This window comes from Lagopus leucura, unplaced genomic scaffold (assembly GCF_019238085.1).
Source record: "Lagopus leucura isolate 7727_CA_CO unplaced genomic scaffold, USGS_WTPT01 Super-Scaffold_100054, whole genome shotgun sequence".
NCBI classification, from domain to species: domain Eukaryota; kingdom Metazoa; phylum Chordata; class Aves; order Galliformes; family Phasianidae; genus Lagopus; species Lagopus leucura.
In genome coordinates, this window is record NW_024962300.1 from 332,065 (window position 1) to 347,704 (window position 15,640).

Sequence of the window (15,640 nt, forward strand, 5' to 3'; positions counted from 1 at the left end):
GCTGAGAGCAGCTCTCCCTGTGCACTGAGCCGTGACTTGAAGGCTTTTCACGCTGTCGTGGCCCCCTCCTCAGCTGTGTTCGCTGCCATCTCGGAGTGTTTGAGCTGTTTGGGTGGGGGAACGCCCTGTGGTGATGGGGGAGGGCGTGCAGAGGAGGCCCAGAGGGTGGGAGTGCCTCTCCTGTGAAGAAAGGCTGAAAAGGAGCTGGGCTTGTTCAGGCTGGGAAAGAGAAGGCTGTGGGGACACCTCACTGTGGCCTTCCTGTACTTCAGGGAAATTTACATGCATGGGGGGTGGCTTTTTATGCAGTTTGATAGTGATAGGACAAGGGAAATGGCTTTTAATAGAAAGGAACTACAGAGGGTGGTGAGGGGCTTCCCTCAGAGGGTGGTGAGGGGCTGGTATTGCTGCTGTGGGTGCCATCCCTGGACGTGGAGGTGCCCCAGGACGTGGATGGGCATTGGGCAGCCCAAGCTGAGGGGTAGGAAGCCCATGGCAGGGGTTGGGCTGGGTGGGCTTTGTGGTCCTTTCCAACCCAACCGTGCTGTGATTCTATGACACGGTACTGAACACAGCTGTAGGTGGCCCTGCCGGTGGCACTCGGTGACCCCCACAGTTCCAACCACACCGCATTGTGCTCCCTGGGCAGGAAGGACATCCCACATCCCCTTGTTCCCAACAGCACGAGCCCAGTGCCCAGCACAGCCCACACTCAGCACTAGCAGTGCTATCTATCTGCTGCTTTATTGGAGCTGCAGAGGGGGAGGCTGGTGGGGACGAGTGGGCAGCCCTGTGGCACAGGCATTAGTTCTTGCCGCATGGGAAGGTGGTGCTGATCTTCCTGCAGTAGCAGAAGGCGTTGAAAAACCGGCAGTAGCAGGTGGCACAGGGGTCACAGCAGGGGATCTGGTGGCCCAGGCAGGACTCCAGGAGACGGACACAACGGCGAGGGGAGCTCCGCTCCTCCCTGCCTGCAGCTTGCAGGGCCGTGGACAATGCCTGCAGGGGAGAGGAGGAGAGAGAGTGCTCATGGTCCACCCTGCTGCCAAGGAACTGCGTTAGAGAGCCCAGAGCCTGAGGCACCTCCATCTCAAACAGGAGGCTGAGATATCCGAATTCAGCTTGCTCCTAGAAGATACTTGGGGCTTGGTGCTGGACCCTGGTGATGCCAGTTCCTCTTCATGCTTTGCTTGCAGACCCCTGAGCGCAGGGGACCTAAGGCATCATCTGTGAAGACCTGCTTGGGATTCCCCTCTTCCCATCCAGCTGAAGCCTTCCTTCCCCTTGAGGTTACCTCCCTTCAAGGATCCTTGAATTGTTTGTCCATAGGAAAACAACCCTGGTCTCTCCGATCTCTCATCGTGGGATATTCCCCATGCCCTGCATCACTTCAGTGGATCGGAACTTCAGAGACTCAGGTCTCCATCTGTCCCTGAGATGGAAGTCTGGTCCTCTGCAGGGACAGCAGGGGCAGATTGCTTACACACCACAAGAGGAAGGGAGGTTGGCATTTCCTCCCAAATGACCTGGCAATCGTTGATTCACTGTTCCTATTCCCCTTGGCTGGGAGCGTTCTCACAGTCCCCTCTGATTTTTGGCTGAACAATTGGTCTGGCTGGAGCAATTTCGAAAGAGGATGTTTCACACCCACTTGTCATTACGGTAATGTGCAGTGGGAAGGTTGGGTTCCCACAGTTTCTTAGGAAATGAAGCAGGGAAACCTCGTCTGCCTCCAGCCAGCTCACCTCCCAGCTCCTGCAGCAGCATCCCTGAAGGCCAACCCCAAACAGAGGGGCTTTCCTGGCCCCTCCGTTTCCAGCTTCCCTGACTCCCAGCATGTCCACACCCTTCAGCAGGCAGCAAAGGGATGCAGCATCTCGTGAAGTGTTTACTCCCAACCACCCCGGGGCACAGAGAAGCCTGATGTGGCTCAAAGCAACCCTGTTTGGGGTGTTTTTAGGAAAACAAAGACTCTCGGTGTGTTACCTGTGGTTCCAGCACGCTGCTTTTCTGCAGGAGGCTACCATCACCTTCATGCACCTCCATCTGATCCGAGTCCGGCCTGGGAATAGCTCCTGTGAAACAGAGAGAGGCTGGGCAAGGAGGGCACTGCGGGCTGAGCAGGAGCTCCCTGCTTCAGTTCTGGGGAGCTGGCTGTCCCAGGGAGGGCTGAGGACCGCAGGACTCACCAGCAAGCTCCACTGGCAGCTCCTTGGCCTTGTGCAGCAGGCTGGGGTAGCGGGCTCTGTCTGCCTCCTCCAGCCCGGAGCTCATCTTCTGCAGGGGGCTGTGGCTGAGCTCCGAGCTGAGGATGGCCTGGATCCCCTGCAGCAGCCCGTAGCACAGCAGCAGCGCGTTCAGCATGGTCCTGGGGCAACGTGCACAGAGAGCAAGCAGCCAGCGTCAGCCCGGCCCCTCTGCCAGCAGGGCTGCCAGCTCGGCTGCCTTCCTGCACCCCGGCTCTGGGCTGTCTTCTCCGTGATGCTCCCCAGAGGTGTTTGGCAGCCAGTCTTACAGACAGGTACGCAACACCGTGGGCAGGAGCGCGGGGAGCGGATGGGAGCAGCTTCCTATGGCTGCAGCCAGGGGCCTCCTGCACTGCCCTGGGCATTGCAGCTGGAGGCACAGTGACAGGAGTGTCCCCAAAAAGGCCATGGGACATCCCTGTGTTTTGTGAAAGCTCCTGCAAGGGAGAGGCTGAGGCTGCCACGGGGTTTGGGCACAACAGACAACAGTGGGGCTTTGGGAAAATCACTACAGGGCGATGTGGAGCTGACAGAGAGCGGGCCTGGATAGAGGACCTCCAGGTCTGCGTGTGACAGCAAAGGTCCTTGCAGTGGCTGTGGCAGCTCTGGGCCACACATTTCCCCTAAAGAACCCTAAAAAGACAAAACAGCTTTCATGCAAAGCCTCCAGTCGTGCTGCCAGGAGCATCCCCAGGCAGGACCAGCCCCTCTCCCCTCCCGTCCCTCACTCACAGGGGAACCCAGAGCTCCTTCACCCCGCAGTGCCACCCCACTCCATGCCATGGGCACCCAGCAGGGTGCTCCAAATGCTCCCCACACCCACCCCTGCTCCACAGCCCCTTCCCTGCAGACCCACTGACCTCCAGGCGGTGTGGGGCTGCAGGCACCACTCTGCAGACTCGCTCGGAGTCGCTCTGCCTCGATGTCCTCCCTCCCCACATCTCGCCGGGAACTTATATCGGCTCCTCGTTAATTAAGTGCCTCAGCCACATGACCCCGCTAAGCAGCAGGTAGGTGGGCTCTGCTGCAGATGGGGCTTTGTCTGGATGGCAGAGCACCGGCGTGGCGTGGGTGGGATGGAGTGCTGCTGTGCAGGGCTGTGGCCAGGAGCTGGTGCCCACTCGTCCCAAAATCCAAGCAAGCCTACACAGCGATGCTGTGTTGGTACCCAGCGACAGAGGACCAGTGACGGACACGCAGCTTCCTCCTGTGTCCTCACACACCAGCAATGCTTCTGGCCCAACATCTGCCCCTGTCCCCTTCCTCCACCAGCACTCTGGCTTTGGGAAGCCTGCTCTAAATGCCCTGTGTCCCTACAGCCAGCAAAAGCCACGGAAAGGAGCAGCTCTGATGCCAGAGGAGCCTCTGAGTACACGCAGCCCCACTCCCTCATCCTTCTGCATGCTTTGGAGAAAGCCCTGTAGCTCCTGACACGAGCCCAGCCACGGTGCAGAGCCCATTACAGCCTCTGCTCCCACCACTGCCCAGCCACAGATCCTCCAGGCACTGACTGTGTCTCCTCCACTCATGCTTTCCAGGACCCACGGCCTCAGATCGCTCAGCATCCCAGCCTCAGCTGCACCCCAGGAGGAAGGACGAGTGCTGTGTCCCACAGCTGCGTGCGGATGTGCTTCCTTTGGCTTCTCACCACACCCAAACCCAAAGGAAGCTGCAGTGAGTCTGGTGCAGCCCCAGCCCCACAGCCACAGGGCCAGGCAGGGATGGAGGAGTCACCTCTGCATCCACCCTGCTCACATCAGTCCTCCTGCAGCCCCATACCCATTGTGGATGCCCACACCTCACACCCATTTGGGATGCCAATACCTCACACCCATTTGGGATGCCCACCCCCCCACCCAGCACAACATGCACAACACCCCCTCAAGCCCCCTGCACAGCACCCTGCTGCCATAGTGGGATGCAGACCCCATTCCTGTCCCCTCAGCCCGCAGCAGTGACGCCAGCCTGGAGCGGGGCTCATTACGGGCTGCGGGCTTCTGGGAAGGCTTTAACATTGCCGAGGCGGCCGAGCGCTGAGAGCTTTTTAATCTGCAGGTGCTCGGCCGGGCAGTAACGAGCTAAATGAGCAGCCCGCATCGCTTCCAGGAAATGAGCGGCCGCAGCGAGGCCATCCCGCACGTGTCCGTATGGGAGAGGGGGAGAGGAGCGGGCTGGAAGCCGAGCCGGGTGCGATGAGCTGCGCCCGGCCTCAGCCAGAATGCGGGGCGGGGGTGCGGGAGGGACGGGGGCCCTTTAAGGCTGCGGGCCGGAGCACGCTGACGTCAGCGGGGCGGGCGCTCCGGGACGCCGCAGCCCCGCGGCCCCGAGCTCCGCCGTGCGGTGAGTGCGGGACCCCCGGGGGTACGGACGGGGGCTGAGGGATGGGGGGACGGGGGGAGCGAGGGCGGATTGCGAGGGGTTGGACATGGGGTTTGGGAGCGGTGTTTGGGGGCTGGGGGGGGAGGTTGGAAAGGTGCGGTGGTTGTGTTGGGGGCTGGGAGTTGGGGTGCGCTGGGGATGCGGAGCTGCGGGGGTTTGGGGCGCTGGGATGCTACGGGTCGGGATGGCAGTGGTTGTTTTGGGGTGCTGGGAACTGGAGGGTGGCGTTTTGGGGTGCTGGATGGGGATTGGAGATTGGGGTGCTGGAGGTGGGGATATCGGGGTGCCGAGGGCTGGTGGTATTGGGGTGCAGCACGGGGTACCGGGGGTCAGAAGGTTGGGGTGTCGGGGGGCTCAGTAACACCCTCATGGTTGGGGGTGCTGGAAGTGGGGCTGTTGGGATGCTCAGGGTGCTGAAGACCACAGGGGTACTGAGGTGTCTGGGGACAGGGCTGGTGAGGCACTGGAACAGGTTGCCCAAGGAGGCTGTGGATGCCCCATCCCTGCAGGCATTCGAGGCCAGGCTGGATGTGGCTCTGGGCAGCCTGGGCTGCTGGTTGGTGACCCTGCACACAGCAGGGGTTGAAACCAGATGATCATCGCAGCCCTTTTCAACCCAGGCCATTCTATGGTTCTATGATTCGGGGTGCTGAGGTGGCAGGGATGCTGAGAACCAGGCGGGATGTTGGGGTGCCTGGGGATGGGGGAGGTGGGTGCATTAGGGCGCCGGTGCCGGGGCTGAGGTCCTGGAGGTGCAGCGCTGTGCTGCTGGGGCGCCGAGGGATGGAGGGATGCGCAGGGTCCCTGTGGTGGGTGCTGGGGTGCTCAGGAATCGCGACACCCTTTGTCAGCACCGTCCGCCCCGCAGCGCCCGATGCCCGTCCCCACCCGGCGCCATGGCCGAGAGCAAGATCGCGGGGCTGTACGACCTGGAGCGCACGCTGGGTAAGGGCCACTTCGCCGTGGTGAAGCTGGCCAGGCACGTCTTCACGGGGCAGCGCGTGGCCGTCAAGGTGATCGACAAGAGCAAGCTGGCGGGTGAGGCGGCGGGGCAGCTGCTGCAGGAGGTGCGCTGCATGAAGCTGGTGCAGCACCCCAACGTGGTGCGCCTCTACGAGGTCATCGACACCCACGCCAAGCTCTACCTCATCCTGGAGCTGGGCGACGGCGGCGATATGTTTGACCACATCATGAGGCACGAGGGCGGCCTGGCCGAGCCCCGCGCCAAGCATTACTTCGCCCAGATCGTCCACGCCATCTCCTACTGCCACAAGCTGCACGTGGTGCACCGCGACCTTAAGCCCGAGAACGTGGTCTTCTTCCAGGAGCAGGGGGTGGTCAAGCTGACGGACTTTGGCTTCAGCAACCGCTTCCAGCCCGGCAAGATGCTCACCACCAGCTGTGGCTCGCTGGCATATTCAGCACCGGAGATCCTGCTTGGGGATGAGTACGACGCTCCAGCTGTGGGTAAGGGTCTGGAGGTCTCCCGTGCCTCCTGTGCTCCCGTTTATCCCCATCTTGGCATGCACGTGGGCTTGCGTTTCAGTCCCCTGTGGCGCTTCGGGCATCCGCAGAGCCCTGTGGGACAAATCCTGCCCCTGGGATGCTCGGCTGAGCACATCGTGGCCCTGGCAGCAATTGGATGTGGGAAGGAAACCTGCTTAGGATGCAGCCGCCTCCAGCTCCCAAAGTTTCCTCCGGGCGCTTCCTGCTGGTGCTTTGGGCCATGGGAGGAGAAGGAGGAGTGGGAGTCTGGCCAGCCCTGCGGGGAGCTGGGGCAGGAGGGCTGGGCAAAACAGTGCTGGAGCTCTGCAAGGAAACAGCCCGGTTTCAGCATGGGGCGAGGGGAAGGATTCAAAGCTGAGAGCTGTCAGGGCTCGGAGGGGTGGTGGGAACATGAATACGTGGCTCTGCAAAAGCAAATCAAGCAAGGAAACTGGCACGGATGAGAAATTTTAAAATGCAGAGGCACTTAAGAAGCTGAAGGTATTAAGGGAGAGCCTGCGCTCAGCATCCTAAAAATAAGTGGTTTTGCAATAGGAAGAAAATCAGTCTCTGGGCTGCCAGGCGGGGCGGGAGCTGCACACGGGGCCTCTCTGCAGCGGGGCTGTGTGTGGTCACAAGGAGGCACGTGAAGATGAGTGCTGCTGCAGCTGGCACAGGGCTGGCGCCCACCCCGGGGCAGGCCGGCCCATCCGGGGTGTGCTTGAGCAGCTGGGAAGGGCTGACCCAGCACCTGGGCTGTGGGGAGCTTTGGTGACACTGCTGCCCTGCTCCGGGGACGTCCTCCAGAGGGGCTGGCACTGAGGTGAAGGCTGCAGGTGCGTGCTGGAGCCCCATCCCTGTGGCACTTGGGCTCCAGCCCCACGGCCAGATTTGGGAGGCCTGCATGCAGCCGTCCCTATGCGCGTTGGGTGCCACAGTGCTGAAGTGCCACGAGGGGCTGTGTGCCGTGGGGGTCCCCGATCCCTGCCGGCTGGGATCCTTCCCAATGGAGTGGCACATTTGAGCTTCCTCAGGAGCTTACTGACTCTCGTCTTCCTCTTCCTCTTGCAGACATCTGGAGCCTGGGGGTCATCCTCTACATGCTGGTATGCGGACAGCCGCCCTTCCAGGAGGCCAACGACAGCGAGACGCTCACCATGATCATGGACTGCCGTTACACCGTGCCCCCGCACGTCTCCGCGCAGTGCTCCGAGTAGGCGCCTCTCCCCGCTGTCCCCGCCCCCATGGGAGCCCCGCGGCAGCCGGAGGGATGGGGCCGGGGCCGGGGGAAGGCGCTGGCCGCACTCATGCAGGTGTCCCTCCCTTCCCCGGGCAGCCTCATCTCCAGGATGCTGCAGCGGGACCCCCGGCAGAGAGCCTCCCTGGAGCAGATCGAGGGCCACGCGTGGCTGCAGGGGGTGGATCCGTCCCCCGCCAGCCGCTGCCTGCTGCCCCTTACCTCGCACAAACGCGTGTCCCAGGAGGAGCACGAGATCATCATCCAAGCCATGACGTGCGGGCACATCGCTGACCGCGACGCCATCCAGGAGTGAGCGGCAGCCGGAGGGGGGCGGAGGGAGGGAGGGAGGAAAGAGGGAGGTCTGGTGGTGCCAGCGTGAGCGCGGCCGTCGGGTTCTGATGCTCGTCCTTCCCGGTGTCACGCAGGGCGCTGGAGGCCGACCGCTACAACCACATCACGGCCACCTACTTTCTGCTGGCCGAGAGGATGCTGCGGGAGAAGCAGGAGGAGCAGAGCCGCCGTCAGAGCCTCCTCTACGACCTGGCCAAGCAGGTGCAAAGCAGGTGAGCTCCAGCCACCCCTCCACCGCCCCAAGCACCACGCAGCCGGGTGCCGACCCCCCCCTCTGCCCTTCCCCACGCTCAGGACCGACCTCTCGGACACGTTCGGCCCCGGGGGTGGCACTGCGGGCTGTCAGCCCGTAGCAGAGGTTCCTGGTAGCTCCCAGCCCAGCGGCGGGGACGGCAGCCGCGGCCGTCAGGCCCCCCGGTTGCTGCTGAAGGCTCCCACCATCGATACGGCCATCACCAAAAGCACCCCGGCCCTGCAGCAAATCTGCGAGGAGGAAGAAGAGGAGGAGGAAGAGGAGTGCAGACCCAGCGTGATGGAGAGGAAGAGCAGCTCCTTGAACCAGGAGCAGATGCGAGATTTCCTCCGTGCCGGGGCCCGTCGGCCGCCGTGCCGCGGGGAGGTGCTGGGCTGGGGGGCCGAGCCGGGGGGCCGGGCGGGGTACCGGGCCGCCAGCGGAGCCCGAGGGCCCCCGGAGCCGCGGGGGAACAGGAGGGGCGGCGCGGGGACCCCCGAGGGCAGGGAGGGCTCGGGGCGTCCCGGGGAAAGGGGAGGCGTCCCCGCAGCCTCCCCAGAGCCGAAGGAGAAATGCCCCGGGGTCCCCAGGGGGGCGGGGGGCAGCGAGGGGGAGGCGGAGAACGTGATAAAGCTGGACCCGGGTAAAGGCAAGAGCGGCAGCCTGAGGGAGCGGCTGATGCAGTTCCCGCTGTGCGAGAAAGCTCTGGCCTTCAAGATCCACCCCGGCCCCAAGGAGAGCCTGCTGTCCCTGGGGCAGTTCAACTGCTGCCACGTCATTTAGCCCCGCGGCCGGACGAGGGACGGCGGGCGTTTTTTAACTCCTAGAGATGATTTTTTTAAATAGTCTATTTTAATGTAACGACATGGAGACGCTGCATCCCCCGCTGAGCTCCTGTGGGCCACGGCCTCGCGTCCCCAGCCTGCGCTGTTACCCCCCGCCCCCCACGACGCGCTTCCTATTTATTACCTCTTTGTTTTCTTGCTGGCAAGAAATGAACGCACGAGGCGGGGGCCGCCGCTCGGCCCGGGCTGCGCTGCACTGAGTGGATGGGAGCCGCCGGGAAGCAAAGTTCGTCGGTGCAATAAAACCGCGCTTCGGTTTGACGGCTCGGCTGCGTGTGCCGGGGCTGCGGGAGGGAGGAACGGGGAACGCGCCTAAAGGATAAAGCGGCGCCTGAACAGGGGCTTGAACCCTGGACCCCCAGATTAAAAGTCTGATGCTCTCCCAACTGAGCTATCCAGGCTCACGTAGGGCTGCTGGGTGGTGCTCGCCACGGCCCGCGGAGGACCCCAGAAGGATGCGAACGCGTTCTCGCTCCGCAGATTCTTTTTGTCCCGCCGTGGCCACCGTCCGCAGAGGGGCAGGGCTTGGTGCCGCCCGGAAGTGCGCGCCGCCCACGTGCGGCCATGGCGGCCCCGGCTAAGCGGCGCAGGGCGGCGGGGCCGGACCCCACGGCGGGCTTCGTGGCGTGGTGCGAGGCGGCGGGCGTGGAGCTCAGCCCCAAGGTGAGCGTCGGCGGGGAGCGGGCCCGACCCCAGAGCGGGCGGAAGGCCGCGGGGCTGAGCGGGGCTGTCCCCGCAGGTGTCCATCAGCCGGCGGGGCACGGTGTCGGGCTACGGGCTGCTGGCCGCCGCCGACCTGGAGCCGGGAGAGCTGCTGTTCTCCGTGCCGCGCAGCGCGCTGCTGTCCCAGCACACGTGCGCCATCCGAGCCCTGCTGCACGACGGTGAGCGCCGCGCGGTGCCTCCCGGTGCTCCGCCTTACCGCGTCTTGTCCATAAGCGGGGCCGGGGGGCGGTACTGGCTCTTGGGTTCTCTGCTTTGTGTATGAGTAGGGCTGCGGTAAAGCGCAGGGCACGGTCCTGCTGCCTGCACCGCGATGGGAAAGCTCCTCTCTCAGGGGACAGCGCGGCCCTCCCTGCCCAGGGCTCGCTTCAGTGCTTGGAGGAAGCCGATCCGGTTTCACGCACGTGAGTGAAGTGCCAGCACGGGGCGGCAGCTCCTGGTCCTGCAGCAGCCAGGCCGGGGGGAAGCACAGAACGGAGTAAGAGACCTTGAAGGTCGTCTCATTTGCCGGGATTTTGCTCACTAGCAGTGAAGGCAGCCTATAAGCCAGGGCGTTTTCTCATTGCTCTGAGTCACTGCTGCACACTTCAGTTCTGGGAAAATATATTTTTCAGAGCAAACGTCAGATCAACCTCAATTATTTATGTTTTCTTTGTTACCTCTGGTTGCGTAGCCCAGGAGTCCCTGCAGAGCCAGTCTGGGTGGGTGCCACTCCTGCTGGCCCTGCTGCACGAATACACAACCAGCACCTCCCGCTGGCAGCCCTACTTCTCCCTCTGGCAGGACTTCAGCAGCTTGGATCACCCCATGTTCTGGTAAGGCGAAAGCCAGCAGCTCTGCAGAGGGCCCCGTGCTGCAGCTGAAGGGAGGTGGGGGTGCTGGGTGACTCCAGCTGCTCCAGCCCTGTGCAGCGCTAAATGAGGTTGCAACTCCCTGCAACAGAACACAGAGCTCCCCAGAGCACAAAGCTGCTGTTTTGAAGGAGTTCAGACCCTTCTTCCTAGGGGCAGATGGAGATAGAGCTGCTAGTTTTGTTTGCAACAGGCCAGAAGAAGAGCGAACGAAGCTCCTGCAGGGCACTGGCATCCCCGAGGCAGTGGACAAGGACCTGGCTAACATCCAGCTGGAGTACAGCTCCATCATCCTGCCCTTCATGAAGTCCCACCCCGACATCTTTGACCCTGAGCTGCACACGCTGGAGCTGTACAAGCAGCTGGTGGCTTTTGTGATGGCTTACAGGTGAGTGGAGAGGGTTTGCTCTGATGCAGGGGAGGAAAGATGAGCGAGGGGAGAAGAGGGTGGTGAGTGATGACAGGCTGTGTGATCTAAAAGAGTGCAAGAATCAGCTAAAGCTTGCCCCGTATTGCAAGGTATAAAACAGGATTGTCTTCATGTGCCTTGTCGTAGCTTTCAGGAGCCTTTAGAGGAGGAAGATGAAGATGAGAAGGGCCCCAATCCTCCCATGATGGTGCCTGTTGCTGATATTTTGAATCACGTGGCCAACCACAACGCCAGCCTGGAATACGCTCCAGTGAGTGCCGGGGCCCTGCGCCCCTTCCCTGCATGGCTGCCTCCCTAAGGCCAGGGCAGCGCTGCCACTGCCAGGGCAACAAGCGGGCCTGGATTCATTGTAAGCTGTTTTGTGTGACACACACAGCTGCTGTTTGCTTTGTTACAGCCAGGAAGAATTTAGGAGCAGGTGAACCTTCCTAAAGATGCTCTTGCTGCAGGGCAGGACCCGAGGCTTGCTTCTCCTGTTACTCACTGTTGTTGTACAGAGAATATCACACGTTAGGCACATACCTGAATCACCTTCCTGGGGAAAACCAGCACCCTGCTCCGAGAAGCACCCCATTAAGGAACAGTAGGATTGCCACAGCTCTCAGAGCCTCTACTCTCTCTGCTTGCAGAGGTGTTTACGGATGGTTACAACACAACCCATCAGCAAAGGGCAGGAGATCTTCAACACCTACGGGCAGATGGCCAACTGGCAGCTCCTGCACATGTATGGCTTTGCAGAGCCATATCCAGGCAACACCAACGACACAGCTGACATCCAGATGGTGACCGTACGGAAGGCAGCGCTGCAGCGTGAGTGGCACCCTGGCAAAGGATGGGGCAGGGCTCGCTCCTGTTAAGCAGTGACGTAATGAAACGGGGCTCAGGGTGAAGGGAAACGAGGCTGTTCCACGGCACTTCAGGTGCTGGGGCGATGCTACAGCTTTCTGCTTCCTGTTTCCCCTTCTGCTGTCACTGCTACTGCAAACCGAGTTGGGTTTGCAGCTCTGCTGTCTTCAAAGCAGGTGCCAAAAGCGAAGCACAGCAGCAGCTGGTGGCTGAACAGTGGGACTTCTTGTGCCAGCTGGAGATGGTGGGGGAGGAAGGCGCCTTCGTGCTGGGCTGGGATGAAGTGCTGACAGAGGAGGAGCTGTCCACGACCCTGAAGGTGAGCGGTGTTGGGTGGTGACCAGCTGGTTCAAGAGCTGCACAAGAGAGGGCACAGGCTGTGCTGCAGCTGTTAGAACTGTGGCAGAACAGTGAAATGAAGGCAGACGAGCACATGAACTCTTGGCATGTGACTGCCCTCCTCTCCTGGACTAACCTTCCCCTTCCTCCCCTCCATACTTAAGGTGTGGCTGTTTGGATGCTCTCCCACATCCCTTGGCATTAGCTATTACTCTCTCACTGAGGCATAATTCCTCAGCTGGGGAATAACTCACCTGCCCCACAGACTGTGCTGCTCTAGGGAAGGAAGCTGAGGTGCTCACACTTCCCCTGAGCTCCGTGATTGGGTCATTGCAGGTGCTGTGCATGTCAGAAGAAGAGTTCAAGGAGTACAAGGAACAAGATGGCTGGGAGGAGGACAGTGAGGAAGAGGAAAGCTCGACCCTTTCTAATGCAGCTCTCTCCAGACTGAAAGCCCCTTGTAAGATGCTCCTTTACGACAGCGTGCTGCTGACCCTGCAGTCGTACAGGTCAGACCTCAAAGCAGAGCAGGACTTGCTCAGTAAGGAGGTTTATGAGAAACTGAGTCGAAGGGAGCAGCAAGCTCTGCACGTGCGCTATGGGCAGAAAAGGATCCTGCATCAGCTGCTAGAGCTGGTGCAATAAAAGCCTCACTGCCCCCAGAAATCAGCTGCCCAGAACTGTGCTCAGCCTTCAGCCCTCTATTCTGCAGCAGCAAGGATGGGAGGCAAGATGGGCCCACTTGTCCCTCATACGGCTTCTGGCTTTTTAGCTACCTCTGCATAAAGAACGAATTTGCAGAGCACAGGAGCATTCTTAGGTGCCCTGACAGTCAGAGGGCTGGAGCACAGCCACCCCTTTCATCGAGAGGACTTGGTGAAACCCACATCTTGTCATGGTTGCTTAGGGAAGGCTGACACACCACCAGCATAACAAGTGGGTTGCCTCACTCAGCATCCGAGATTCGAGGCAATCACTGTGCTTCATCCAGGTGAACAAGGCAGAATTCCAGCTGGTAGCTCTTACCTCACAGAAAGACAGAGCAGAAGTGCTAAGAACTGAACAGCTCACCTAGACTTCAGTACTGAGCGTTCTGCAAGCAGGAGCCCATCAGTTTCTGGCTTTCACGGAGGCTCAGAACAGCACAGTGATTCCTCTCACCTCTGCAGAAGGCATTCTGTAAGTGCTGGAGACTCTGAGAGCAGCCACAGGTCTGCAGGTTGGGTTTCTGATATGTACCCTAACTCAGGCACCACTACTGTACATCACATATAGCCTTCCTTTTCCCTTGGCAGCTTTGTAAGACAACACGCTGGAGGTTGGCAGGCCAAGCTGTGTTAAATAAAGGTGGAGTTTCTTACCCAGCCCCTGCTGTCTACTTCAGCAGGATGCAAACCCCCCCCCCCCCCCCCCCCCTCAAGATGATCTCTACATTAATTTTAGCTGCAGTGACAGCAAACAAGCAAAGGTTAGCTGCAGCCCTACCTGCACTGCTGGGGTCCAGAGTGCTTTAACATTACTGCAGGTAATGAAGTAATGCAGTGGCTGTTCAGAGTCCGGTCTGCCATCCAGGCTTGGCTCTACAGCAGGCTACACTTCAAAGCAGGCACACAGCAGTGAATGGAAAGGTTATTCTTCCAGCCAGAGGGCATTACAAGCCAGGGCCCCTGCTGGCAAGGACACTGGAATCCCCACAGCTGGCACCAGCACACAGCACAACGCCAGCTGGGGGTTCTTTCCCTCATCAGGAAGAAACAAGGTCACCTGTACCCTCCTACCTGCCCATGAATTTCATGCAACACAGGTTGGGATTTTGGCAGAGTCCCCTCTGCCTCTCCCCCTCTTTTACACCAGCCTGACAGCTCCTAAGGCCTAAAGGGAACCAGATGTGTACAGCAGTATTAGTACAGAAGCACAGAGACCTTTGAGCTTTAGCAGAGCCAGCACTGGGAGCCAGTAGGACAAGTCAACAAGCTCACCTGCAGAGCTTGGCTTAAATAGCAGAAAAACCCTGTCAAATCTGCTCTGGATAAAGCTAGTTGCTGTTAGTTCTCTGTATCCTAACCCACTGCAGGAGGGAAGAGCAAGCTGGAGTGTCAGCTGCATAGCCAGAATGTCACAGCTTGCAGTGAATCCCTCCTTCTATCACTTCTATGCTGTAAGGCCAGAGGAGCTTGCAGTGTTCATCCCTCCAGGCTGAGCTAGGTAAACCAGCAGGCTTGCAGACACTCAGTGAAGGGAGTGTTGTATCAGGGAGCGCGGCTAGGAATAAAGCTGGGCTGCTACCTGTGCTCTGCGTCCCTCCACCGCCGTCTCCTCCCTAGCACTCTGCTTGTCAACTTCCCACCTCCACGTAACCACTGCGCCCCTCCTTCTGGCACTAAGAACCAAGGCTTCATCTGTTCACAGCAGGTCTTCCCTCTTCTCGCCAGGCAGCATCCAAAACGCACTGGAAAACTGCACATTTTTGGATGGCTGAAAACAGAATTTTGAAAGGCAGTGACTGGCCAGGTAGGATGGAGCTGGAGAGAATAAGCAGAGTGGCACGTGCTGCATGTCATGACTTTAATGTGTAACTACAGTATGCATACATACAAGAAGTGGGAGAACTAAAGCCCAAGAACTAGAAAGGCTACAAAATACAACACGTGGACCAATACTTTACAAAACATTCAAAATCCTTACAAAATGGGCTGTATTGGTCCTTTGTTTCTTTTTTTTTTTCTTTAATTTTCTGTTTCTTTTTGCTGTTTTGATTTTTTTTAATTTTTTTTTTTTTTTTTTTTACAAACTTATACTGTCGTAGGGTAGGGAAAGGTCTGCGTTTAGTCCCCCCTTCTCCAAAATTTACAAGTGTCAGAAGAAAAAAAAAAGGAAAAGCTATAGGCCTGGTCTCTGGTTTCTTTACTAAAAACAGCTGACCCTCTCCCAAAGGGCCTGAGGTGTATCTTCTCCAACAGAAAGGAGGCGTTCTGACTGCCACACGGTTCTGTCAGCACTGGGAGGAAAGGGGAAAAATAACTCTGAAGCTCAACCCCCCCCCCCTCACTCCATAGTATTCCCATATTCCAAACATAGCCACTTCTTTTTCTCCCCCCTCCCCCCCCCTTGTAAAACAACTTTACTGATTTAAAGGTCCCCCATCCACATAAAGAAAAAAAAAAATAAGTTACATAATAATATAACTGGCTTTTCAATATTCTTTGGGAGTCTGGCAATGTCAGGACAAGGAGGTCTGCCCCAGACAAGCACTTGGCATCAGCAGCTGCCCCTTTATTACAAGCTGGACAGGCACCAGTTACCCACTTGCCTTTTACACGCTTTGCACAAACCCAGAAGTCCAGACAAACGTTTCTGTTCCTTGTATTTACACTAGTTCAAAATGATATTCACAGCATCTTCTGCATTTTGGCCAAAAGTCACAGATTTGTTTCAAACTTTGGAACGTGCCCAAGGATTTTGACGCCAGGTCGGTTTCGTGCTCCCAATCGAGGGAGCTGGGAAGGTCAGGAGGAGCCTTACAGATTCTTCTGTCGGTGGATGGGACAGGGGCCTCCAGGCCGGCACATTTACAACAAGATGCAGCTCATCTAACTGGCACCAGTCCCCTCCATTACTTGCTGGGCTTGCTTCTGCCCCATGCAGCACTGTGCAACCGACTGGAACAACCTGA

The 15,640-nt window shown here is 59.3% G+C and overlaps 4 protein-coding genes and 1 non-coding gene across 14 annotated transcripts in view; 2 read left to right on the forward strand and 3 right to left on the reverse strand.

Annotated features, from left to right (window-relative positions):
* Positions 1–728: 728 nt before the first annotated feature.
* On the reverse strand, positions 729–9,274 carry LOC122188047 (agouti related neuropeptide). The gene is made up of 6 exons (XM_042886042.1): positions 8,903–9,274; positions 8,003–8,184; positions 7,570–7,839; positions 2,190–2,368; positions 1,987–2,075; positions 729–999 (listed from the first exon to the last, which is right to left on the reverse strand). The coding sequence occupies exons 4-6, from the start codon at positions 2,362–2,364 to the stop codon at positions 805–807; spliced, it is 459 nt and encodes a 152-aa protein (XP_042741976.1). The 5' UTR covers positions 2,365–2,368; positions 7,570–7,839; positions 8,003–8,184; positions 8,903–9,274; the 3' UTR covers positions 729–804.
* Positions 5,218–9,039, forward strand: LOC122188045 (SNF-related serine/threonine-protein kinase-like). Its single transcript, XM_042886037.1, is given in 7 exon segments — positions 5,218–5,242; positions 5,245–5,298; positions 5,301–6,092; positions 7,182–7,323; positions 7,447–7,659; positions 7,776–7,913; positions 7,996–9,039. Coding segments are annotated over 7 exon segments (2,085 nt in total). The 3' UTR covers positions 8,717–9,039.
* Positions 9,107–9,179, reverse strand: TRNAK-UUU. The gene has a single exon. It is a non-coding gene; the product is annotated as a tRNA-Lys (tRNA).
* Positions 9,275–9,342: 68 nt separating the features above from the next.
* On the forward strand, positions 9,343–15,025 carry SETD6 (SET domain containing 6, protein lysine methyltransferase). 5 transcript variants are annotated; one of them, XR_006181462.1, is made up of 9 exons: positions 9,343–9,441; positions 9,518–9,662; positions 10,175–10,316; positions 10,546–10,740; positions 10,909–11,032; positions 11,412–11,592; positions 11,802–11,947; positions 12,304–13,146; positions 13,263–13,331. XR_006181462.1 is itself a non-coding variant. In XM_042886040.1 (9 exons), the coding sequence occupies exons 1-9, from the start codon at positions 9,343–9,345 to the stop codon at positions 14,458–14,460; spliced, it is 1,266 nt and encodes a 421-aa protein (XP_042741974.1). In that variant the 3' UTR covers positions 14,461–15,025. The 5 variants fall into 5 exon arrangements, 4 of the variants coding, with proteins under 4 accessions (XP_042741974.1, XP_042741975.1, XP_042741972.1 ...); XM_042886040.1 differs by lacking the exon at positions 13,263–13,331 and adding an exon at positions 14,400–15,025 and having other exon boundaries at positions 12,304–12,476; XM_042886041.1 differs by having other exon boundaries at positions 12,304–12,476; positions 12,959–13,331.
* The window catches only part of CNOT1 (CCR4-NOT transcription complex subunit 1), a 53,750-nt gene continuing 52,628 nt past the window's right edge, over positions 14,519–15,640 (reverse strand). For all 6 annotated transcript variants that reach the window (XM_042886033.1, XM_042886032.1, XM_042886036.1 and 3 more), the window contains exon 49: positions 14,519–15,636. In XM_042886033.1, the coding sequence (XP_042741967.1) occupies positions 15,558–15,636 (79 nt within the window). In that variant the 3' untranslated portion in view covers positions 14,519–15,557. The remainder of the gene's footprint in view (positions 15,637–15,640) is intronic.

What these genes read in the sequence shown, in the direction of transcription:
- LOC122188047 (XM_042886042.1), bottom strand. Translation starts at nt 2,364, where the DNA reads ATGCTGAACGCGCTGCTGCTGTGCTACGGGCTGCTGCAGGGGATCCAG. An exon ending in GCTGCCAGTGGAGCTTGCTG is followed by an intron (nt 2,076 to 2,189) that starts GTGAGTCCTGCG and finishes TCTGTTTCACAG; the next exon opens with GAGCTATTCCCAGGCCGGAC. An exon ending in GCAGCGTGCTGGAACCACAG is followed by an intron (nt 1,000 to 1,986) that starts GTAACACACCGA and finishes TCTCCCCTGCAG; the next exon opens with GCATTGTCCACGGCCCTGCA.
- SETD6 (XM_042886038.1), top strand. Translation starts at nt 9,343, where the DNA reads ATGGCGGCCCCGGCTAAGCGGCGCAGGGCGGCGGGGCCGGACCCCACG. An exon ending in GCGTGGAGCTCAGCCCCAAG is followed by an intron (nt 9,442 to 9,517) that starts GTGAGCGTCGGC and finishes CTGTCCCCGCAG; the next exon opens with GTGTCCATCAGCCGGCGGGG. An exon ending in GCTTTTGTGATGGCTTACAG is followed by an intron (nt 10,741 to 10,908) that starts GTGAGTGGAGAG and finishes GCCTTGTCGTAG; the next exon opens with CTTTCAGGAGCCTTTAGAGG.